Genomic DNA, 24,191 nt, shown 5'->3' on the forward strand with positions numbered 1-24,191 from the left:
TATTTGCAAATGTACAAAGCTTTTCCTTCTGAATTTGCTGCAGTGAAATGTCTCCACACATCAGATAGTGCTGTGGCATTTTCAAATCAAAGTGAAATCAAATTTTATTTGTCACCTGTGCTGAATACCACAGGTGTAGACCTTACAGTGAAATGCTTACTTACAAGCCTTAACCAACATTGCACATTTTAAGTAAAAAATAGGTATTAGGTAAACAATAGATAAGTAAAGAAATACAAAATAAAAGAAAACAGTAAAATGACAGTGAAAATAACAGTAGCGAGGCAATATATAGGTGGTACCGGTACAGAGTCAATGTGCGGGGGTACCGGTTAGTTGGGCTAATTGAGGTAATATATACATATAGTTAAAGTGACTATGCATAGATGATAAACAGAGAGTAGCAGCAGCGTAAAAGAGGGGGTTGGCGGGTGAGGGGTGGCGGGACACAATGCAAATAGTCCGGGTAGCCAATGTGCGGGGGGCACCGGTTAGTTGGGCTAATTGAGGTGATATGTGCGTGAATGTATAGTTAAAGTGACTATGAATAGATGATAAACAGAGAGTAGCAGCAGCGTAAAAGAGGGGTTGGTGGAGGGGGAGTGGCGGGACACAATGCAAATAGTAGCTATTTGATTAGCTGTTCAGGAGTCTTATGGCTTGGGGGTAAAAGCTGTTGAGAAGCCTTTTGGTCCTAGACTTGGCGCTCCGGTACCGCTTGCCATGCGGTAGCAGAGAGAACAGTCTATGACTGGGGTGGCTGGGGTCTTTGACAATTTTTAGGGCCTTCCTCTGACACTGCCTGGTGTAGAGGTCCTGGATGGCAGGCAGCTTAGCCCCAGTGATGTACTGGGTGATACGCACTACCCTCTGTAGTGCCTTGCGATCGGAGGCCGAGCAGTTCCCGTACCAGGCAGTGATGCAACCAGTCAGGATGCTCTCGATGTTGCAGCTGTAGAACCTTTTGAGGATCTGAGGACACATGCCAAATATTTTCAGTCTTCTGAGGGAGAATAAGTTTTGTCGTGCCCTCTTCACGTCATTTTCCTTTAAATATTAGAAGAAAATGAGTAAAAAAATGTACAGATAAATATTTAAGCAGTTAGATTAAACTACTCGTCTGTAAGATAAATGAAACATGTATGGAAAGCAGGCTCAAACAAGCTAAAACCCACATGGTAGCAAAAACTAACTAGCAGTTATTGTTAACAAGTTAGAAATGATTTAAACACACTTTGCTGTAGGCTGCTATTTACTAGTTAACAAAAAGTATGCATGTCATATAAAATATATTCACCCCATCCAGTATTGTAATCAAAATTTACCAGAACACATGTAGTCCTTTGCTCCAACAGTGTAATAGTGTGGGCTCAATAGCATCTCATTAGTGTGCAAGATCTTGAGAATCAGCTGTGCATGTGATGGAAGAGTGCACTGCACATGTGATGGAAGAATGCACTGTGCATGCAGAGGGTTACAATTCCATTGAATTGGGGATAGTTTAACCAAAATATGCCACAAGACCTAGAATTGCCTTATCCCACAAAAAATGTTCACTGTTATAAGCTAACTTTTTGATACATTTAAGCAAAATTCCCCCATATTCCAGGGCTTAACTTTGAAAAAATTGTGAAGATTTACCAGAAAGTTTCTGACTCTTTGCAACCCTAGTGACTAGCAGTTTGTCATGTTGACACAAGCACACACACACACACTACTTCAGAGGCTGAGCATAAGGTCTTCAGAATGTCGCCCACACAATGACTTTGAGACGTGACAGAAACATTCATTTGTGTGACATAAACATTCACTTTCCTTTACTGCTTGTGACATGAACGTCAAGTATGCTTTAGCATCTTTACTCTCTAGTCTAGGGAGAATGGCTTTATAGATTAGGTTATATGGATCAAGTGTTTGCGAATGTGACATGTCATGTAACCTACCTACCACTTGTGGGAGTTCATAGTCACACACTATTTACAATGCCATCAGAAAGTATTCATACCCCTTGACTTCTTCCACATTTTGTTGTATTACAGCCTGAATTCCAAATTAATTAAACCATCTACCATCTACACACAATAACCCACAATTACAGCTGTAAGTCTTTCTGGGTAAGTCTCTAAGAGCTTTGCACACCTGGATTTTACAATATTTGCCCATTATTTGTTGAAAATTCTTCAAGATCTTTCAAGTTGGTTGTTGATCATTGATATAGTGCCTTCCAAAAGTATTCATCCCCCTTGGCGTTTTTCCTATTTTATTGCATTACAACCTGTAACTTAAATGTATTTTTATTTGGATTTCATGTAATGGACATACACAAAATAGTCCAAATTGGTGAAAAAAAATTACTTGTTTAAAAAATAAAATAAAAAAAGGAAAAGTGGTGAGGGCATATGTATTCACCCCTTTGCTATGAAGCCCTTAAATAAGATCTGGTGCAACCAATTACCTTCAGAAGTCACATAATTAGTTAAATAAAGTCCACCTGTGTGCAATCTAAGTGTCACATGATCTGTCACATGATTTCAGTATATATACAACTGTTCTGAAAGGCCCCAGAGTCTGCAACACCACTAAGCAAGGGGCACCACCAAGCAAGCGGCACCAGGAAGACCAAGGAGCTCTCCAAACAGGTCAGGGACAAAGTTGTAGAGAAGTACAGATCAGGTTTGGGTTGTAAAAAAAATATCCAAAACTTTGAACATCCTACGGAGCACCATTAAATCCATTATTAAAAAATGGAAAGAATATGGCACCACAAAAAACCTGCCAAGAGAAGGCCGCCCACTAAAACTCACGGACCAGGCAAGGAGGGCATTAATCAGAGAGGCAACAAAGAGACCAAAGATAGCCCTGAAAGAGCTGCAAAGCTCCACAGTGGAGATTGGAGTATCTGTCCAAAGGACCACTTTAAGCCGTACACTCCACAGAGCTGGGCTTTATGGAAGAGTGGCCAGAAAAAAATACATTGCTTAAAGAAAAAAATAAACAAACACGTTTGGTGTTCGCCAAAAGGCATGTGGGAGACTGCCCAAACATATGGAAGAAGGTACTCTGGTCAGATGAGACTAAAATTGAGCTTTTTGGCCATCAAGGAAAACGCTATGTCTGGTGCAAACCCAACACCTCTCATCACCCCGAGAATACCATCCCCACAGTGAAGCATGGTGGTGGCAGCATCATGCTGTGGGGATGTTTTTCATCGGCAGGGACTGGGACACTAGTCAGAATTGAAGGAATGATGGATGGCGCTAAATACAGGGAAATTCTTGAGGGAAACCTGTTTCAGTCTTCCAGAGATTTGAGACTGGGACAGAGGTTCACTTCCAGCAGGACAATGACCCTAAGCATACTGCTAAAGCAACACTCGAGTGGTTTAAGGGGAAACATTTACATGTCTTGGAATGGCCTTGTCAAAGCCCAGACCTCAATCTCAATTATGACTTAAAAATTGCTGTACACCAGCGGAACCCATCCAACTTGAAGTTGCTGCAGCAGTTTTGCTTTGAAGAATGGGCAAAAATCCCAGTGACTAGATGTGCCACGCTTATAGAGATGTACCCTAAGAGACTTGCAGCTGTAATTGCTGCAAAAGGTGGCTCTGCAAAGTATTGGCTTTGGGGGAGTGAATAGTTATGCATGCTCAAGTTTTCAGTTTTGTGTCTTATTGTCACGGAATTCTAGGACCAGTGGAGATGCGGAATCAGGCGCAGGAGACAGAGGTCCGGAGCAACAGATTTTTAATGCCACGGTAAACAAAAATACAATAGCCGAAAGGCACAGGGCGCTTAAATAAGTCCGCCAGGAAAACACATTCCCAAAAGAAAGCACGAAGAAAAGCGCACGGGGCGCAGCCCGGCAATAAGTCGTACACAGGCCAGCGAAACAGGCCACACACAACTGTCCTGGGTGGACAATAAACAATCCCGCATGAGAACCAAAACTGAAAATACACACTAAATAACCCCCCACTAATGACAGACACAAAACAGGTGCGGGATAGACAGACAAAACCAAAAGACACAGAAACATGGATCGGTGGCAGCTAATAGGCCGGCGACGACGACCGCCGAGCACCACCCGACCGAGGAGGGGCGCCACCTTTGTTGGATACTGTGACACTTATTTTGTTTATTTCACAATAAAAAAATATGTTGCTTCTTCAACGTGGTAGGCATGTTGTGCAAATCAAATGATACAAACTCCCCAAAAATCCATTTAAATTCCAGGTTATAAGGCAACAAATTAGGAAAATTGCTAAGGGGGTGAAAACATTCGCAAGCCACTTTAGCCATTTTCAGGTCTTGCCAAAGATTTTCGAGCAGATATAAGTCAAAACTGTAACTCTGCCACTCAGGAACATTCACTGTCTTCTTGGTAAGAAACTCCACTGTAGATTTGGCGTCGTGTTTTAGGTTATTATCCTGTTGAAAGGTGATTTCATCTCCCAGTGTCTGGTGGAAAGCAGACTGAACCAGGCCTTCCTCCAGGATTTTGCCTGTGTATAGGTCCTTTCCATTTCTTTTTTATCCTGAAAAACTCCCCAGTCCTTAACGATTACAAGCATAGCCATAACATGATGCAGCCACCACTATGCTTGAAAATATGGGGAGTGATTCTCCGTAATGTGTTGTATTGGATTTGCCCCAAACATAACACTTTGTATTCAGGATAATGAATTGCTTTGCCACATTTTTTGCAGTATTACTTTAGTGCCTTGCTGCAAACAGGATGCATGTTTTGGAATATTTTTATTCTGTACAAGCTTCCTTCTTTTCACTCTGTCAATTAGGTTAATATTGTGGAGTAACTATGATGTTGTTGATCCATCCTCAGTTTTCTCCTATCACAGTCATCCTCACTATTTTTAACCACTTAAATGTAACTAAACATAATCAAAAATGTAATCTACATAATCCCCAAAAGTTATTATTTATCATGAGAGGGCCATTAACAATAGCTAGTAATGCTGCGTACTCCAAGAAAGCTTAAATTCTCACCTTTCTGATAAAATATTTATAAATTGCAGTCACTTTTGAGGACACAAGCTCAAGTACACAGTACAAATATGATAGAAATATGAAAACATGAAATATTTGATATTTTGTATTTCCTATTCAACAACACTGTATGAACAAGGCTTGAAAGTTTTTATAGTGCGGAAAGTATTCAGACCCCTTGACTTTTTCCACATTTTGTTTTGTTACAGCCTCATTCTGAAATTAATAGAAAACAATTCTTACAAATGTATTCAAAATAAATAACTGAAATATCAAATTTACATAAGTATTAAGACCCTTTACTCAGTACGTTGTTGAAGCACATTTGGCAGCGACTACAGCCTTGAGTCTTCTTGGGTATGACGCTACAAGCTTGGCACACCTGTATTTGGGGAGTTTCTCCCATTCTTCTCTGCAGATCCTCTCAAGCTCTGTCAGGTTGGATGGGGAGTGTTTCTGCACAGCTATTTTCAGGTTTCTCCAGAGATGTTCAATTAGGTTGAAGTCCGGGGTCTGGCTGGGCCACTCAAGGACATTCAGAGACTTGTCCCAAAGCCACTCCTTCGTTGTCTTGGCTGTGTGCTTAGGGTCATTGTTCTATTGGAAGATGAACCTTCACCCCAGTCTGAGGTCCTGAGCGATCTGGAGCAGGTTTTCATCAAGGATCTCTCTGTACTTTGCTCCCTTCATCTTTCCCTCGATCCTGACTAGTCTCTCAGTCCCTGTCGCTGAAAAACATCCCCACAGCATGATGCTGCCACCACCATGCTTCACCGTAGGGATTGTGCAAGGTTTCTTCCAGACGTGACACTTGGCATTCAGGCCATATGTTGGTTTCATCAGACCAGAGAATCTTGTTTCTCAGGGTCTGAAAGTCTTTAGGTGCCTTTTGGCAACTCCAAGCGGGCTGTCATGTGCCTTTTACTGGGGAGTGGCTTCCGTCTGGCCTCCATCTCCACAGAGGAACTCTGCAGCTCTGTCAGAGTGACCATTGGGTTCTTGGTCACCTCCCTGACCAAGGTCCTTCTCCCCCGATTGCTCAAGTTTGGTCGGGTAGCCAGCTCTACGAAGAGTCTTGGTGGTTCCTAACTTCTTCCATTTAAGAATGATGGAGGCAACTGTGTTCTTGGGGACATTCAATGCTGCAGAAATGTTTTGGTACCCTTCCCCAGATCTGTGCCTCGACACAGTCCTGTTTCTGAGCTCTACGGAAAATCCTTCAACCTCATGGCTTGGTTTTTGCTCTGACATGCTCTCTCAATTGTGGGACCTTATATAGACAGGTGTGTGCCTTTCAAAATCATGTCCAATCAATTGAATTTACAACAGGGGGACTCCAATCAAGTTGTTTAAACATCTCAAGGATGATCAATGGAAACAGGATGCACCTGAGCTCAATTTCAAGTCTCGTAGCAAAGGATCAGAATAATACGTATTTATTTTTGCAAACATATCTAAAAACCTGTTTTCGCTTTCTCATTTTGGGGTATTGTGTGTAGATTGATGAGGAATAAAATGTGTTTGATTCATTTTAGAATAAGGCTGTAAATAAACATTTGTGGGAAAAGTCAAGGGGTCTGAATACTTTGCAAATGCACTGTATATGCTTTTTTAAATATACCATAATCAATTTATAAATAAAAGGAATAACTATAAGATTTCACCTTCCTTATAACTGTAAAATACATATTTGTATGTTTAGTGTTAGAGAAAATGTCCGTATTTTCTAAAGTTCTTTCTTCATCAAAACGTCTGCCCCCATCGCTGTAAATGTCTCACGGACCTCAAGCTTGGATTCCTGAACTCGTCAGGAACGTGTGTTTTGTTAAAAATCTATGAATTGTTTTAGATGAATGGCTATAAATCGATCTGAATGTGTTACGGTGATGAAAGCACTCTCTCCTGCTGCGCTACAATGTAAGGATTACAGGCATGTGCTTTGTCAATGTGATTTAAGGTTCAGCCAGGAGTTGATGGAAAGTCGGAAGAGCGAATTAAATGGTAGGAGGGACATCCCATCTTTCGAATTTCACATCCTACGTCACACAGGCTCAGAAAATATACTACTGTGTCCGTGGAAACCAGGGCTATCGCTTAATGCAAGATCTTCAGTGTCCACAAATCGATTTTTAAACAGGGTACCTCACATCTATGCGTTAACGTCACCATTGGCCTCATGGTGAATCCCTTAGCAGTTTCCTTCCTCTCCAGCAACTGAGTTAGAAAGGACGCCTGTGTCTTTGTTGTGACTAGGTGTATTGATACACCATCCAAAGTGTAATTAATAATTTCACCATACTCAATGGAATATTAAATGTCTTCTTTTGTTATTTTTACCCTTCTGCCAATAGGTGCCCTTCTTTGTGAGGCAATGGAAAACCTCTGAAAAGTTGAGTAAACTAAAAAAGGCTGTGAAACCAGTTACTTAGTAATAATAATTAGTTAAAACAACTACATTTTTTTTACAGTGCAGCCTGTCCCAACACCAACATTATACACACCTGGAGAAGGGTGCCGCACACACACGTAGAGAGACACACCACACACACACACCTGAGAAAAACACTCACACAACTCAAACAGGTTGGCCTAGGTAAGTCAGGGACATCCAGGTATATCAGGTTGCAAGGTTATGAAATCTTGGTAGTAAGCTTATCATTTGTTTGATACAAACAATCTTTTCATTCACACTCTAATGTATCAATACGCACGCACACACAAACAAGAATCTTGAATGAAATGGAAGCAATAGCATTACAGGTTGGGTCATAGCTCTCGCCCACGAGGAACGGTAGGAAATCCACTCCCGTAGCCAGGGGAATTTGTATACCAGAAATTATTTATTTTACTTATGTGTGTGTAAAATGTTACTGTTCTCAGATGTTTTATTAATAGATGTTAGATTTCTTTGCTAAATGCGATGTCAATTTTTTTTGCTGGAATGGATTGTTCATATCCCGTATATTTGACTGATACGTGGTTGTCTCACCTAGCTATCTTAAGATGAATGCACTAACTTTGATGTTGATAAACCTAGCAGCACTACTTATTTCTGTAAAAGTGAGGCGGTTATATACTGTAGCGTTATGCAAAAAAACATGATTATTTGTCTCTCTAAAATGAAACCATCAAGTGATAGATTTGAACCAAATACATGTCTGTCATTGAACAACCCCATGTCATGATTAGATAGTGAAAAAACACCAATCTATTTCATAAGTTATTTAAACAATAAAATCTAATATGCCAACTTTAAATATATATATATATATATATATATTTAAAATTAATCAAATTATTGATTGATTTGAAGTAAACCTCACGAAGTGGCCCCTTTAGAACTTCCCCTTTTCCCGCTCAATTACAGTACTATTCTTAACACAATCACTATGAATTATCATTGCCATTACCAATTATTCTACTAGTCACTATACTGTATTACTATTACATCTGCTACTACATACTGTACACTGAATGTACAAGACATTAGGAACACCTTCCTAATATTGAGTTGCACCCCCTTTTGCCCTCAGAACATCCTCAATTCGTCGGGGCATGGACTCTACAGGGTGTCGAAAGCGTTCCACAGGGATGCTGGCCCATGTTGACTCCAATGCTTCCCACAATTGTGTCAAGTTGGCTGGATGTCCTTTGGGTTGTGGACCATTCTTGATTCACATGGGAAACTGTTGAGCATGAAAACCCAGTAGCGTTGTAGTTCTTGACACAAACCGGTCCACCTAGCACCTACTACCATACCCTGTTCAATGGCTCTTACATTTTTTTGTCCCGCCCAAATACCCTCTGAATGGCACACATACACAATCCCTGTCTCAATTTTCTCAAGGCTTAAAAATCCTTCATTAACCTGTCTCCTCCCCTTCATCTACACTGATTGAAGTGTATTTAACAAGTGACATCAATAAGGGACCATAGCTTTCACTTGGATATACTTGGTCAGTCTATGTCATAGAAAGAGCAGGTGTTCTTAATGTTTTGTATATTTAGTGTATAATGCCATTTACTGTATGTTTGGGTGATGTTGTTTGTAGGTTGTGCAGAGGCGGAGTTGAAAGAGTTCGGTCCCCACTACAGGACACAGTACTCTGTGGTCTTCTTCTCCCAAATCCAGGATGAGCTGGAGCAGCCAAAAGAGAAAATAAAACAGCTCCTCAAACAGAGGGTAAGGTGTGTGTGTGTGTGTGTGCTTGCGTGTTTGCTTGCGCGTGTGCGTATGTGTTCAATGGATCTCTCCATTGATTACCGCTGAGGACATGGTATCATGACATAATCTCTGTGTTGATCCAGGGTCCTCCGGAGGCGGGGGAGGTGCTGTATGAGGAACAAGTCCTTCATTTTGAAGCAGCCAGGAAGTGGGAAGAGAGGTATGTGGTGGTGCGTGGCAACTACTGTCTGGAGTTCCACAACAGCTTTGAGGTGAGCAGGACACTCTTATGACACTGTTTTTAACAGCCATAAGGAGGACATAGTCATTGGGGAGACATTTTGTCTGAATAGGGGAATGAATAAGCAGCATAAGAAAAATGTATACAGTATTTGAGCTAAATAAATAACAGAAAAATTGAAATAGCCCTTGTGCAGTGACTCCTTTCTTCCAGACCTTTGTGAAGGGTGTGCCCCCGCGCCACAAGTTGCTGCCAACAGGGGGCACAGTGCTCACCACAGAGGAGAAATACATGGCCATGGTGGACAAATGCTTCCCTGTTTCTGAAACCAACAGTGAGTATATCATGTAATAGGATGTCCGTTTTGGGCATCGCCTTGAGCTCCTCAATTTTATTATCCAGAGATTGGACATTAGCGAGTAAAATACTTGGGAGTGGTGGGTGGTGTGCACGCTTCCTAAGTCGGACCAGAAGACCGCCTCAAGTACCTCTTCTCCGCCAGCGTTGTTTTGGGTCAGCCTCTGGAATAAGTTCAAGTGCTCTGGGGAGAGCTAACAAAGGATCCGCTCCAGGGAAGTCGTAATCCTGGTCGTAATGCTGGAAGTTCTGGTGAGTTACAGCTGCTCTAATATCCAATAGTTCTTCCCGGCTGTATGTAATAACACAAAACAATTCCTGAGCTAATAACGTAAAAAAATTGTATGTAATCAAACAAAATACTGCAGAGTTGCTTAAGAGCTAGTCGCAATGCTGCCATCGCCGTCTGCGCCATCATCCGATGCAGGTCATCTGATGCAGCACTCCATCACTCTCCTTCTTGGTCAAATAGCCTTTACACAGCCTGGAGGTGTTTTTGAGTTATTGTCCTGTTGAAAAACAAATGATAATCCCACTAAGCGAAAACCAGATGGGATGGCGTATCGCTGCAGAATGCTGTGGTAGCCATGCTGGTTAAGTGTGCCTTGAATTCTAAATAAACCACTGACAGTGTCACCAGCAAAGCACCCCAACACCATAACATCTTCTCCTCCATGCTTCACGGTGGGAACCACACATGCGGAGATCATCCGTTCACCTACTCTGTGTCTCACAAAGACATAGCGGTTGGAACCAAAAATCGCAAATTTGTACTCATCAGACCAAAGGACAGATTTCCACCGGTCAAATGTCCATTGCTCTTGTTTCTTGGCCCAAGCAAGTCTCTTCTTATTGGTGTCCTTTAGTAGTGGTTTCTTTGCATCAATTTCGACAATGAATGTCACAGGTGTCGTAGGGTGTAGACCAAAACGCAGCGGGAAAATGTATACTCATCTTTTTATTTGTGAAGAAGGAAAAACACAAACAACGTATACAAAAAACAAACGAACTAGACAGTCTCATCAGGCAAAACAAGAAACAATCTCTCACAATTCCCAAAACAAACACACTCCTAAATATAGGACCTTCAATCAGAGGCAACGATAGACAGCTGCCTCCAATTGAAGGCCCCAATCCCCATTCCTAAACATAGAAATACAATACCCTAGCACAGACATAGAACTAACAACATAGAACTAACCAAAAAACCCCGGACTAATAAATCAAATACCCCTCTACATGAACACATACTCAAACACACCCTGAACCACATAAAACAAATACCCCCTGCCACGTCCTGACCAAACTAATTAGAACAAATAACCCCTTTACTGGTCAGGAAGTGACAATGAAGGCCTGATTCAGTCTCCTCTGAACAGTTGATGTTGAGATGTGTCTGTTACTTGAACTCTGTGAAGCATTTATTTGGCCTGCAATCTGAGGTGCAGTTTATTGACGATTTCTGAGGCTAGTAATTCTAATGAATGTATCCTCTGCAGCAGAGGTAACTCTGGTTCTTCCTTTCCTGTGGCGGTCCTCATGATAGCAAGTTTCATCATAGTGCTTGATGGTTTTTGCGATTGCACTTGAGGAAACTTTCAAAGTTCTTGACATTTTCCGTATTGACTGACCGTCGTGTCATAAAGTAATGATGGACTGCTTATTTGAGCTGGTCTTGCCATAATATGGACTTGGTATTTTACCAAATAGGGCTATCTTCTGTATACCAACCCTACCTTGCCACAACACAGCTGATTGGCTCAAACGCATTAAGAAGGAAAGAAATTCCACAAATTAACTTTTAACAAGGCACACCTGTTAATTGAAATGCATTCCAGGTGACTACCCCATGAAGCTGGTTGAGAGAATGCCAAGAGTGTGCAAAGCTGTCATCAAGGCAAAGGGTGGCTACTTTGAAGAATCTCAAATCTCAAATATATTTTGATTTGTTTAACACTTTTCTGGTTACTATATGATTCCATATGTATTATTTCATAGTTTTGATGTCTTCACTATTATTCTACAGTGTAGAACATAGTAAAAATAAAGAAAAACCCTTGAATGAGTAGGTGGGTGTGTGTGAGTATGAATGTGTATGGCTTAAGTTACACTCCCTGTCTGTTGCTACACTACATTGCGCACTCACAATGGTAATCCCTTCTCGCAGACAGTCTCTATGTAGGGTTTGCTTGGTTTCCTACTTGTCTAGTGAAATGTCAATGCAAATACCCTGGAAACTGGCCTAAAACCTGTTCAAACCTGCCTACAGGGACACAGATGCGTAGGGAAACCAGTCTTTATAGCCGGACTGATAATACCATTCCATCCACTGAGCACTGACACATGCTGTGTCTCTCTGTTGGCAGATTCTTTCATTTTGTTTCTGTTGCCATTCCGAACACTTATTTTGAAAGTTGCCAAATTTCAGTCGAATACTTTGTTGTTCCCAACTCCCACCTCAACTGCTTTTAGATGTGTAGAGAGCACAGTGAGTGGGTGTTCGTTTTTTAGTCCTTGCTACTCTGGGAGAAGCAGCATTACCTTTCCTATTACAGACGGTCACAAATGCAGATAAAGGCTGTTGTTTTTATCACATTTGATCATATGTTCTCTCATGAGAGATGAATACTACCTTAAAATAGATACTTGATCATCAAATGTTTCGTCCTTTGGAATAGCCAGTGTGTTCCTCTAGAAAAACCAGGCAGGCTGGTGTGCGTGTGTGTGAGTGTGTCTGTGTGGGTGCGTGTGTCTGGGTGGGTGGGTGTATGTGTGGCCCAGCATGATGTGTGTAATAGTAATAGCCAATGTGGTATGACCAACATGATGATGTGTCTTTCCATTGCAGATGTGAATGAAAAGTTTGCCCCTCCTATAATCGGCATGCCTGGACAGTTCCCTGTGTACCTCAGGCTTCCGTACCGTAGGGATTACTACTTCTGCTTCCGACAGGATGCTCGCCAAGCTGAATTCCTCTCCATCCTCTCCGACTGCATCCGGCACCAGAACCAAGGTAACTAACCAGCCAGAACGAATGGTTACCATGGTAGCAGGTTCGCCACACCAGCACTGAAGCAAAGATGCATAGGCATAACTTTTAATAACATTTTCATGTAGGGTTTCCTGAGGGAGGAGAGCAAACACAAAGCTCAGTCAGAACTAAGGCCAGGGCTGTGCTCCAATTCTCTACCGTTCACTCTGAAGTGTGCAGTCACTTACCCCCCTCTCTCGTGTGTATGGGACATTGGGACATAGTGGAAACTCCCTCTAGCCCATATTTTCACCATGTTTTGTTAGTGCACACTTTGTGGAGACAAGTAGGCAATTGGAACACAGCCCAGATCTGACTTCCTTGTTAAAAGACAGAGAAGCATCACACATTTCTTCCCACTCCTGTCTTCTCTCTACCTTTCTCTCTCTCCCTCTCTCTCTCTCTCTATCTCTCTTTCTCTTTCGTGCTCTCTCTCTTTATCTCTCCACTTTCTCTCTCCTTCTCTCAGACTTCCTAAAGAAGAAGACAGTTGAGGTGCAGGCCTTCCTCAAAGCAATCCACCTCTATAGACAGGAGAAGGGCAGCTATGACTCCTGGAAAATGCTGATTGGCAGTGACGTCAGGGTAGGTTACTGGGTCAGCCTCTATGCTTAAAACACTCACATCAGCAGATACTGATTCCCTTGACACTCTTTCTCTCTTTACCCCCCCCCCCAATCCCCTGTTAGTTGATGGCAGTATAATTGGGCAATTGTGTGGTCAGGGAGCATTTGTGATAGCTGGTTAGGCTACCAGGAAGTTAAGTTAGAGGTGCAGGAAACAACCCCTATTACTGCAAGGAGGCCGCCACTGTCCTACTGCACTCGCACACCTCCGCATTCACTTATTTGTGCGTGTTGTGTGTGTCTGTTCTCACACCTCTCTCATCATAGCTTAGTACATGCGTTGAATGTTTTCAACGCCAAGTGTAGAGATGTTGCTCCCAGAGAGTTTTGCTCTGTAGTTTCACCATGTGTTTGCAGTATTACTCACCTGCATGTTTTTCAGGGGTAAATCAATCTGCATGTTGTTTACATTTACATTTAGCAGACGCTCTTATCCAGAGAGCGACTTACAATGTTGTCATATGATTTGGATGTTTGATATGCATGGTTCGTAAGACTTGTACAAAAACATTGTGTGTTTGTGTGTGTATAGGTATTGGCCAACTTGGTTATGGAGGAGCTGTTGCCCTCTTTGGAGAAGGACATGCTTCCTCATCTAAAAGCCAGGAAGACAGAGAGGAAGAGAGTGTGGTTCGCTGTGAGTCACGCTACCAATACTAAAGTATGATGATAATGATGCGTGTGCGTGTGTTTATTTCCTTAAACCCTAACCCCTCTCTATTCTGCACCACAGACAGTAGAAGCGGCCTATTTCCTGGTGCAGGAGTGTCTATTTAAGGGTATGTCTGCTCTGAAGGAGGAGTGTAGGAAGGCAGCTCACCAGCAGGAGGTGCTGATACGCTCTGATATGGACCAGATCCTCAACTCCAGAACCTACCTGGAGGGAAAACTACGAGGTACCGACTAACCCTGGAGAGAGAATCAATCCAAAATCTTCCCCCATACTATACTCGTATACGGGTAGGGGTTAGGGGTTCATTTAGAAATCAGCAAGAGAGGTAGGGCTATGCAGCTCTCAGTCACTACAAGACAAACAAATGCAATCCGTTACTTGTAATTTGTCACATGATACTGTTTTACATGAATGCATCCATATGAGCATGAACATGGCAGGTTAACTGCATGTATTTGTGTGTACTTGTGTGTGTGTGTGTATAACTATACTTGTGGGGACCAGAAGCCCCCACAAGAATAGTGAACTAACAAAAAATTTGACTAACTGGGGACATTTTGTTTGTCCCCACAAGGTCAAATGTTATTTGTAGGGGGTATAAGGTTAAGGTTAGAATTAGTGTTAGGATTAGAATTAGGTTTAGGGTTAGTGTTAGGAGCTAGGGTTAGTTTTAGCGTTATGAGCTAGGGTTAGGTTTAGGGTTATAACGTTAGGTTTTCGGATTAAGGTTAGGGGTTAAGGAAAATAGGATTTTGAATGGGACTGAATTGTTTGTCCCCGCAAAGGTTAGTTATACAATAATGTATGTGCGTGCGCACATGTTCGTGCGTGCTTGCGTTTGCGTACGTGTGAGATTGTGTGTGTCTGATTTCAGGGGGCTGGGTAGGCCTGTTGGTGATCCAGCAGGGCTTAGGTCAGGGTGTGGTATTGGGGCGTTGGTGTACATTATTCTTTTGTTCTATTCAGTGTTGTTGACACTGATACCTAGCTAACTCCCTGTGAGAGTGAATGTCTCTGTGGGGACAGTAAATGCCACCCAGCAGATTTGATGACTGTACACTGGACTTTATTAAATATTCGTGCCCAGGCAGTTTATACATAAGCCATGCCAATACCCTCCATTGAACGAGTTACAATTATCCATTTTAGTCAGCAGCACTTAAGATAGATAACTTGTTTTATATACATTAAACGCTGTTTTTATTGCATTAATGGAACAGGTGCACTATAGATTAAATCCAGAGAGATCTTAAACTATGATTCAATGTACAGTACTGTATCTTGTTCTATTGACCAAGTCCTAGCTTGGGGTCTGATGCATGAACCTACGAATGTATCTGTCCTCCTGTAGCCAGTTTATCAGAGCAGCTAATGAATGTATCTGTCCTACTGTAGCCAGTTTATCAGAGCAGCTAATGAATGTATCTGTCCTACTGCAGCTAGTGTATTGGAGCCAGCAGAGAAGTTCTGTTCGGAGGGCGTGCAGCCCTACCTGGCCTCCGTACTGGAGGAGCTGATGGGACCAATCAGCTCAGGGTTCCAGGATGCACGGCTCCTGAGTGACAGCCAGATGGACCAACTGTGTCAGGACTTCCAGGAGGGCGGGGTTACCAATGAACTCAAGCAGGTGCAAACTTCCTCTCCTCTTCTCATAAACAGTCCTGTCTGAGCTATCATTTACTCAAACTATTGACCCCCACTTTCTGTTGATCCCGCTTGCTCTTTCTTCTCACCTTTTCCCTCTCTCCCTCACCCCTTTTTTCTCTTTCTCATCTATTCCCTTTTTATCAAACTCCATCACCCGTCCTCCCTTTCTGTTGCTTCCTTTTTTATCACCCTCTCTCTCCTTCCTCTCATCCCCCTCTTCCCCTCTCCCTCTCTCCAGGCCCTAGCTAAACTGAGTAGGCCCAATCTGTTGAGTTGTTACCAGAGGATCAATTCTCTCCACGACCAGCTGCACGACCTGCAGGAACGCTTTGGCTTCTCCAACATCAGCAGTCTGGTCCACAGCACCCAGATAGACCTACAGCAGGTAAACATTACGCACACACTAAGTGACTAACTAAGATTTTCCACACTTTAATACTCATCAGACAGTCTCAGTTGTTGTGAATCCGACAGACAGTGTTGACCTGTTGATGGTGATGAAAAATAATAGCTACAGAACCAGTAAAAAGTTTGGATACACCTAATCATTCAAGGGTTTTTATATATTTTTACTATTTTCTGCAATGTAGAATAATAGTGAAGACATCAAAACTGTGAAATATGAAATAAACACATATGGAATCATGTAGAGACCAAAAAAGTGTTAAACAAATCAAAATATATTTTATATTTGAGATTCTTCAAAGTAGCCACCCTTTGCCTTGATGACAGATTTGCACACTCTTAGCATTCTCTCAACCAGCTTCATGAGGTACGTACATACCCCAACCAGAAGCCATGGATTACAGGCAACATCCGCACTGAGCTAAAGGCTAGAGCTGCCACTTTCAAGGAGCAGGACTCTAACCCGGAAGCTTATAAGAAATCCCGCTATGCCCTCCGACGAACCATCAAGCAGGCAATGCGTCAATATAGGACTAAGATCGAATGGTACTGCACCGTCTCTGACGCTCATCGGATGTGGCAGGGTTTGCAAACCATTACAGACTACAAAGGGAAGCACAGCCAAGACCTGCTCAGTGACACTAGCAGACCAGATGAACTAAACTGATTCTATGCTCGCTTCGAGGCAAATAACATCGAAACATGCATGAGAGCATCAGCTGTTCCCGGAAGACTGTGTGATTACGCTCTCCGCAGCCGATGTGAGTAAGACCTTTAAACAGGTCAACATTCACAAGACCGCAGGGCCAGGCGGATTACCAGGACGTGTACTGCGAGCATGCGCTGACCAACTGCGAGCATGCGCTGTGCCCAAGAACACTAAGGTAGCCTGCCTAAATGACTACTGACCCTTAGCACTGAAGTGCTTTGAAAGGCTGGTCATGGCTCACATCAACACCATTATCCTAGAAACCCTAGACCCACTCCAATTTTGCATACCACCCCAACAGATCCACAGATGATGCAATCTCTATTGCACTCCACACTGCCCTTTCCCACCTGGACAAAAGGAACACCTATGTGAGAATGCTATTCATTGACTACAGCTCAGCGTTCAACACCATAGTGCCCTCAAAGCTCATCAATAAGCTAAGGACCTTGGGACCAAACACATCCCTCGGCAACTAGATCCTGGACGTCCTGACGGGTCGCCCCCAGGTAGTAAGGGTAGGTAACAACACATCCACCACGCTGATCCTCAACACAGGGGCCCCTCAGGGGTGCGTGCTCAGTCCCCTCCTGTACTCCCTGTTCACTCATGACTGCACGGCCAGGCACGACTCTAACACCATCATCCAACACCACCGGACGTGCTACCTGTCCCAGACCTGCTGTTTTCAACTCTCTAGAGACAGCAGGAGCGGTAGAGATACTCTCAATGATCGGCTATGAAAAGCCAACTGACATTTACTCTTGAGGTGCTGACTTGTTGCACCCTCGACAACTACTGTGATTATTATTATTTGACCATGCTGGTCATTTATGAACATTTGAACATCTTGGCCAAGTTCTGTTATAATCTCCACCCGGCACAGCCAGAAGAGGACTGGCCACCCCTCATAGCCTGGTTCCTCTAGGGAGTTTTCCCTAGCCACCGTGCTTCTACACCTGCATTACTTGCTGTTTGGGGTTTTAGGCTGGGTTTCTGTACAGCACTTTGAGATATCAGCTGATGTAAGAAGGGCAAAATAAATACATGTGATTTGATTTGATTAAGTTTTCCAATGACACAACAGTTGTAGGCCTGATCACCGACAACGACGACACACCCTATAGGGAGGAGGTCAGAGACCTGGCCATGTGATGCCAGGACAACAGCCTCTCCCTCAACATGATCAAGACAAAGGAGATGATTGTGGACTACAGGAAAAAGAGGACCAAGCATGCCCCCATTCTCATTGACGGGGCTGCAGTGGAGCAGGTTGAGAGCTTCAAGTTCCTTGGTGTCCACATCGCCAACAAACTAACATGGTCCAAGCACAGCAAGACAGTCGTGAAGAGGGCACGACAAAACCTATTCCCCCTAAGGAGACTGAAAAGATTTGGCATGGGTCCTCAGCTCCTCAAAAGGTTCTACAGCTGCACCATTGAGAGCATGCTGACTGGTTGCATCACTGCCTGGTATGGCAACTGCTCGGCCTCCGACCGCAAGGCACTACAGAGGGTAGTGTGAACGGCCCAGTACATCACTGGGGCTAAGCTTCCTGCCATCCAGGACCTCTATACCAGGCGGTGTCAGAGGAAGGCCCTAAAAATGGTCAAAAACTCCAGCCACCCTAGTCAGACTGTTCTCTCTGCTACCGCATGGCAAGTGGTACCAGTCGAGGTCCAAGAGGCTTCTAAACAGCTTCTAGCACCAAGCCATAAGACTCCTGAACATCTAATCAAATGGCTACCCAGTCTATTTGCATTGCCCCCCCCCCACACTTTTACACAGCTGCTACTCTATGTTGTTATCTTCTATGCATATTCACTTTAATAACTCTACTTACAGTTGAAGTCGGAAGTTTACATACATCTTGGCCAAATACATTTAAACTCAGTTTTTCACAATTCCTGACATTTAATCCTAGTGAAGATTCCCTGTCTTAGGTCAGAATGTGAAATGTCAGAATAATAGTAGAAAGAATGATTTATGTCAGCTTTTATTTCTTTCATCACATTCCCAGTGTGTCAGAAGTTTACATACATACATAGCATATGGTAGTATTGCCTTTAAATTGTTTAACTTGGGTCAAATGTTTCGGGTTGCCTTCCACAAGCTTCCCACAATAAGTTAGGTGAATTTTGGCCCATTCTTCCTGACAGAGCTGGTGTAACCGAGTCAGGTTTGTAGGCCTCCTTGCTCACACACGCTTTTTCAGTTCTGCCCACACATTTTCTATGGGATTGAGGTCAGGGCTTTGTGATGGCCACTCCAGTACCTTGACCTTGTTGTCCTTAAGCCATTTTGCCACAACTTTGGAAGTATGCTTGGGGTCATTGTCCATTTGGAAGACCCATTTGCGAGCAAGCTTTAACTTCCTGACTGATATCTTGAGATGTTGCTTCAATATATCCACATCATTTTCCTGCCTCATGAAGCCATCTATTTGGTGAAGTGCACCAGTCTCTCCTGCAGCAAAGCACCCCCACAACATGATGCTGCCACCCCCGTGTTTCACGGTTGGGATGGTGTTCTTCGGCTTGCAAGTCTCCCCCTTTTTCTCCCAAACATAACGATGGACATTGTGGCCAAACAGTTCTATTTTTGTTTCATCAGACCAGAGGACATTTCTCCAAAAAGTACGATCTTTGTCCCCATGTGCAGTTGCAAACTGTAGTCTGGCTTTTTTTATGGCGGTTTTGGAGCAGTGGCTTCCTCCTTGCTGAGTGGCCTTTCAGGTTATGTTGATATAGGACTCATTTTACTGTGGATATAGATACTTTTGTACCTGTTTCCTCCAGCATCTTCACAAGGTCCTTTGCTGTTGTTCCTGAGCGGTATGACGGCTGTGTGGTCCCATGGTGTTTATACTTGCGTACTATTGTTTAGTACAGATGAACGTGGTACCTTCAGGTGTTTGGAAATTGCTCCCAAGGTTGAACCAGATGTGGAGGTCTACAATTTATTTAGGTCTTGGCTGATGTCAGGATATGCGTGAATGGCTGTAGAAAGTCAGGCGCAGGAGAGCAGATAGTTGGTAGCAAAACAGAGCCTTTTATTTGGCGACCCAAAAGCACATGGCACAAACTAACACGAAATACAAATAAGGGTTTAACATAACACAGCTTAACCAGCCTACCGTGCGCATACATGAACAGATAAACAATACCACACAAAGACATGGGGAAAACAGAGGGTTAAAACACAACACATAATGAGGGAAATGAGAACCAGGTGTGTGGAAAAACGAGACAAAACAAATGGAAATGAAAAATGGATCGGTGATGGCTAGAAGACCGGCGACTTCGACCGCCGAACACTGCCCAAACAAGGAAAGGCGGTAGAAGTCGTGACAGCTGATTTCTTTTGATTTTACCATGATGTCAAGAAAAGAGGCACTGAGTTTGAAGGTAGGCCTTGAAATACATCCACAGGGACACCTCCAATTGACTCACATTATGTAAGTTAGCCAATCAGAAACTTCTTAACCCATGACATCATTTTCTGGAATTTTCCAAGCTGTTTAAAGGCACAGCCAACTTAGTGTATGTGAACTTTTGACCCACTGGAATTGAGATATATTTAATAATAGGTGAAATAATCTGTCTGTAAACAATTGTTGGGAAAATGATTTGTGTCATGCACAAAGTAGATGTCCTAACCGACTTGCCAAAACTATAGTTTGTTAAGGATACGCCCCTTTTTTCAATTTTTGCCTAAAATTACATATCCAAATCAAACTGCCTGTAGCTCAGGGCCTGAAGCAAGGATATGCATATTTTTGGTACCATTTGAAAGGAAACACTTTGAACTTTGTGGAAATGTGAAAGGAATCTAGGAGAATCTAAAATAATAGATCTGGTAAAAGATAATACAAAGAAATAACCAACTGTTCTTTTTAATATCTTTGAAATGCAAGAGAAAGGCCATAATGTATTATTCCAGCCCAGGTGCAATTTAGATTTGTCCACTAGATGGCAGCAGTGTATGTACAACGTTTTAGACTGATCCAAGGAACCATTGCATTTCTGTTAAAAATGCTGTATCAAGACTGCCCAAATGTGCCTAATATGTTTATTAATAACTTTTCATGTTCAAAATTATGCACTCTCCTCAAACAATAGCATGGTATTATTTCACTGTAATAGCTACTGTAAATTGGATAGTGCAGTTAGATCAACAAGAATGTAAGCTTTCTGCCAATATCAGTTATGTCTATGTCCTGGGAAATGTTCTTGTTTCTTACAACCTCATGCTAATCGCATTAGCCTACGTTAGCTCAACCGTCCCATGGAAGCGACACCGAACCAGGAAGAAGATAACAAGACATTTGTGGAGAGGTTGAAAAACAAGTTTTAATGACTCCAACCTAAGTGTATGTAAACTTCCGACTTCAACTGTAAAAAATAATTTTTAAGTGGCTGTCCCAGCCAAGTCTCTCATCGAAGGCATTGAGTTCCTCCAATGTAAGCATTGGCAGTATAGGTTCTGTACATGTACATATTACCTCAACTAACCGGTGCCCCCGCACATTGACTCTGTACCGGTACCCCCTGCATATAGTCTCACTATTGTTATTTTACTGCTGCTCTTCAATTACTTGTTACTTTTATTTCTTATTCTTATCCGTATTCTTTTTAACTGCATGGATGGTTAGGGGCTCGTAAGTAAGCGTTTCACTGTAAGGTCTACACCTGTTGTATTTGGTGCATGTATTCAGCACATAGGGGCGGCAGGTAGCCAAGTGGTTAGAGCGTTGGTCCAGTAACCAAAAGGTTGCTCGATCAAATCCCAGAGCTGACAAGGTAAAAATTTGTCGTTCTACCCCTGAACAAGGCAGGTAACCCACTGTTCCTAGGCTGTCATTGTAAATAAGAATTTGTTCTTAACTGACTTGCCTAGTTAAATGTACAATGTTTATTTTTAAATGTGACTAATAAAATTGGATAATTTCATAGTTTTGATGTTTTCACTACATTCTACAATGTAGAAAACAGTAAAAATAAAGAAAAACTGAGTAGATGTGTCCAAACTTTTGACTAGTACTGTATGCACAGTGTGTCATTGACTGATGAGCTCCCGGTTAATTCCTCCATGTCCTGTGTTCAGCTGGTGGAGAATGCAGCGTACACATTTCATCTGCTGCTCTACAAGGACATAGAGGACAACCCACGCAACGCATGCTCTGCCATGGAGAAGTCCAGGCACAGGGTGCTCAAGGTACACTGCTTATTCATGATTACACATCTGTGTCTAAAGCACAGTTACTTCACAGGCATACAGAGGAACTCACTGAGACGAGCACTGATCAAAATGAATGTTTATTTGCTGATTAAACTCTCTATGTGTTGCAGCAATATGACTATGACAGCAGTTTGGTGAGGAAAAGGATCTTTCATGAGGCCTTGGTGGGGATCACTCTCCCTCACATCAAGAAGACCCTGGCCCCCACTTACAAAACAGTGAGTCAATACACACACTTTACCCTTTAACCTAACACTAGAACAAATACACATAACCTGGCCCCCACCTTGTAGCAACTTATAATGTAAAAACTGCCAATGATGTAATAACAGTTAATAATGTAGTATATTTTGCATTTATAATGTAATACATGTTGATAATGTAATACATTGCCAATAATGTAATAAATATGCTCAATGCGTAACGTAATAGTTTTTCACATAATGTAATAATTCAATTATTATTATTACATTCTGCGTTGATTATAAAGTGGTAAAAAAAAAAGTGATCAATAGTGTAATAACTCACGTCAACACCCTTAAGGCAGTGGTCACCAAACCTTTCTGAGCCAAGATCACTCAGGCCGGGATCTACCGCTCAGAATTGGTGAAAAACGATTAAAAACAGTTTTGTAGCAATGAGGTTCGTGCAGTAGGCTATAGTCCCAATACATTATGACTGCGTATCGGCTATGCTTGAATTGCCCTGGCAATGTTGTTCTTCTCAGACCATTTCAAAATGATATTTCAAAACTTCAGGTATATGATCACACTGGTAATAGATCATAGTTTGTTATATTAGTTGTGATACACAGTTGAGTGATCATAAATTGAAGTATATCATTTGCTTTCATTATTTTACTGGACTGATGGTGCCTGCATCTGACGGTCAGTCTCAGCGGAGGGAGAGCATCAGAGGGTCCGCCTCTGCTTCGAACACACCGACTGTGTAATTGCGTTTTGGTACACCAGAAGTACATTAATTTCCAATGGAACGCTGCGTTTGCCTTGCAGCATTTCGTTGCAGAGCCAGTTGCAGTGCGTTCGGTGTGATACATACGTTCGATTTATCGAATATATGCATCAAATTGTATGCGCAGACTTGACAGAAAGTAGCAAAATGTGAATGTTGAATTTTTGTTGCACACATATACAGTAAAATATGTGGGATTACATAATAAAAACAGTTTGATTGCATAATTTCTTTACCTATTTTATTAATTTATTTGCCAAGTAGCATACATATTATTTATTCGATGACATCAAAAAATGTATTGTGAGAGCCTATAAAATAATTTCCCTTCAAAATGTATAATTTTGGAGCGAAATGCAATAACAAATAGCCAAGATAGCAGAGAGTAGTCTCTTTGAGACAAACGTTGAGGAAGTGGTCTTGATTGCGCTGTTGGGCCGGGACTAGCCCCGTCGAAAGTGCAGGTCTATGTGGGTCCAGAGATGGTTGATGTTCCGAAAGCAAAGTTCCACCGTCTCATCCAAGAGCTTCGATTATTTGGAGAGGAATTTCGAAGTTACTTTCATCTGGACCGAAGCCAGTTTGATCACCTGCTCCAGATGGTTGGAGGCTGGATCGCCCAGATGGATCCCAACTACCGGGAGCCCATCAGCCCAGTTGAAAGCCTGGCGATTTGTCTCCGGTAAGCTCAATTCTAGTGAATTTTTTAAAGCCTTTGATACTGTAATTGATTGATATTAGATATATTTTATGTGCAACCTAGCTAGCTAAAGGGCTCTCTAGTTAATAGCCCTTATGTTCATTAGGACTATAACTTTTCCCAAAGTTGGTTTAAAAAGATTTTTTAATGAGGCAATGTTACCAAATGAAAAGAAAGTTGGGGTGCCTTCTGCCCTGATGAAGGTAGGCTAGTCTTCTCCAGGACCACTTGTTGTTCAAGACAGTTACAGTCATTCATGACATTCTTATTGGAATCACATACACTCTTAGAAAAAAGGGTTCCTTAAAAGTGTCCTTCTTTCCCCATAGGATAACCCTTTTTGATTCCAGGTAGAACCCTTTGGGGAAAAGTTTATACATGGAACCGAATAAGGTTCTACCTGGAACCAAAAAGGGTA

The 24,191-nt window shown here is 42.4% G+C and overlaps 1 protein-coding gene across 1 annotated transcript in view; it reads left to right on the forward strand.

Annotated features, from left to right (window-relative positions):
- Window positions 1-24,191, forward strand: part of LOC115192195 (protein Niban) — a 49,360-nt gene that overhangs the window by 19,490 nt on the left and 5,679 nt on the right. Inside the window, exons 2-12 of the mRNA XM_029750414.1 lie at window positions 9,059-9,189; window positions 9,315-9,443; window positions 9,626-9,746; window positions 12,618-12,782; window positions 13,270-13,385; window positions 13,959-14,063; window positions 14,160-14,322; window positions 15,539-15,726; window positions 15,985-16,131; window positions 21,967-22,077; window positions 22,212-22,319. Of these exons, the coding sequence (XP_029606274.1) occupies window positions 9,059-9,189; window positions 9,315-9,443; window positions 9,626-9,746; window positions 12,618-12,782; window positions 13,270-13,385; window positions 13,959-14,063; window positions 14,160-14,322; window positions 15,539-15,726; window positions 15,985-16,131; window positions 21,967-22,077; window positions 22,212-22,319 (1,484 nt within the window). The remainder of the gene's footprint in view (window positions 1-9,058; window positions 9,190-9,314; window positions 9,444-9,625; window positions 9,747-12,617; window positions 12,783-13,269; window positions 13,386-13,958; window positions 14,064-14,159; window positions 14,323-15,538; window positions 15,727-15,984; window positions 16,132-21,966; window positions 22,078-22,211; window positions 22,320-24,191) is intronic.

The sequence above is a fragment of the Salmo trutta genome, chromosome 4 (assembly GCF_901001165.1).
Source record: "Salmo trutta chromosome 4, fSalTru1.1, whole genome shotgun sequence".
Lineage (NCBI taxonomy): Eukaryota > Metazoa > Chordata > Actinopteri > Salmoniformes > Salmonidae > Salmo > Salmo trutta.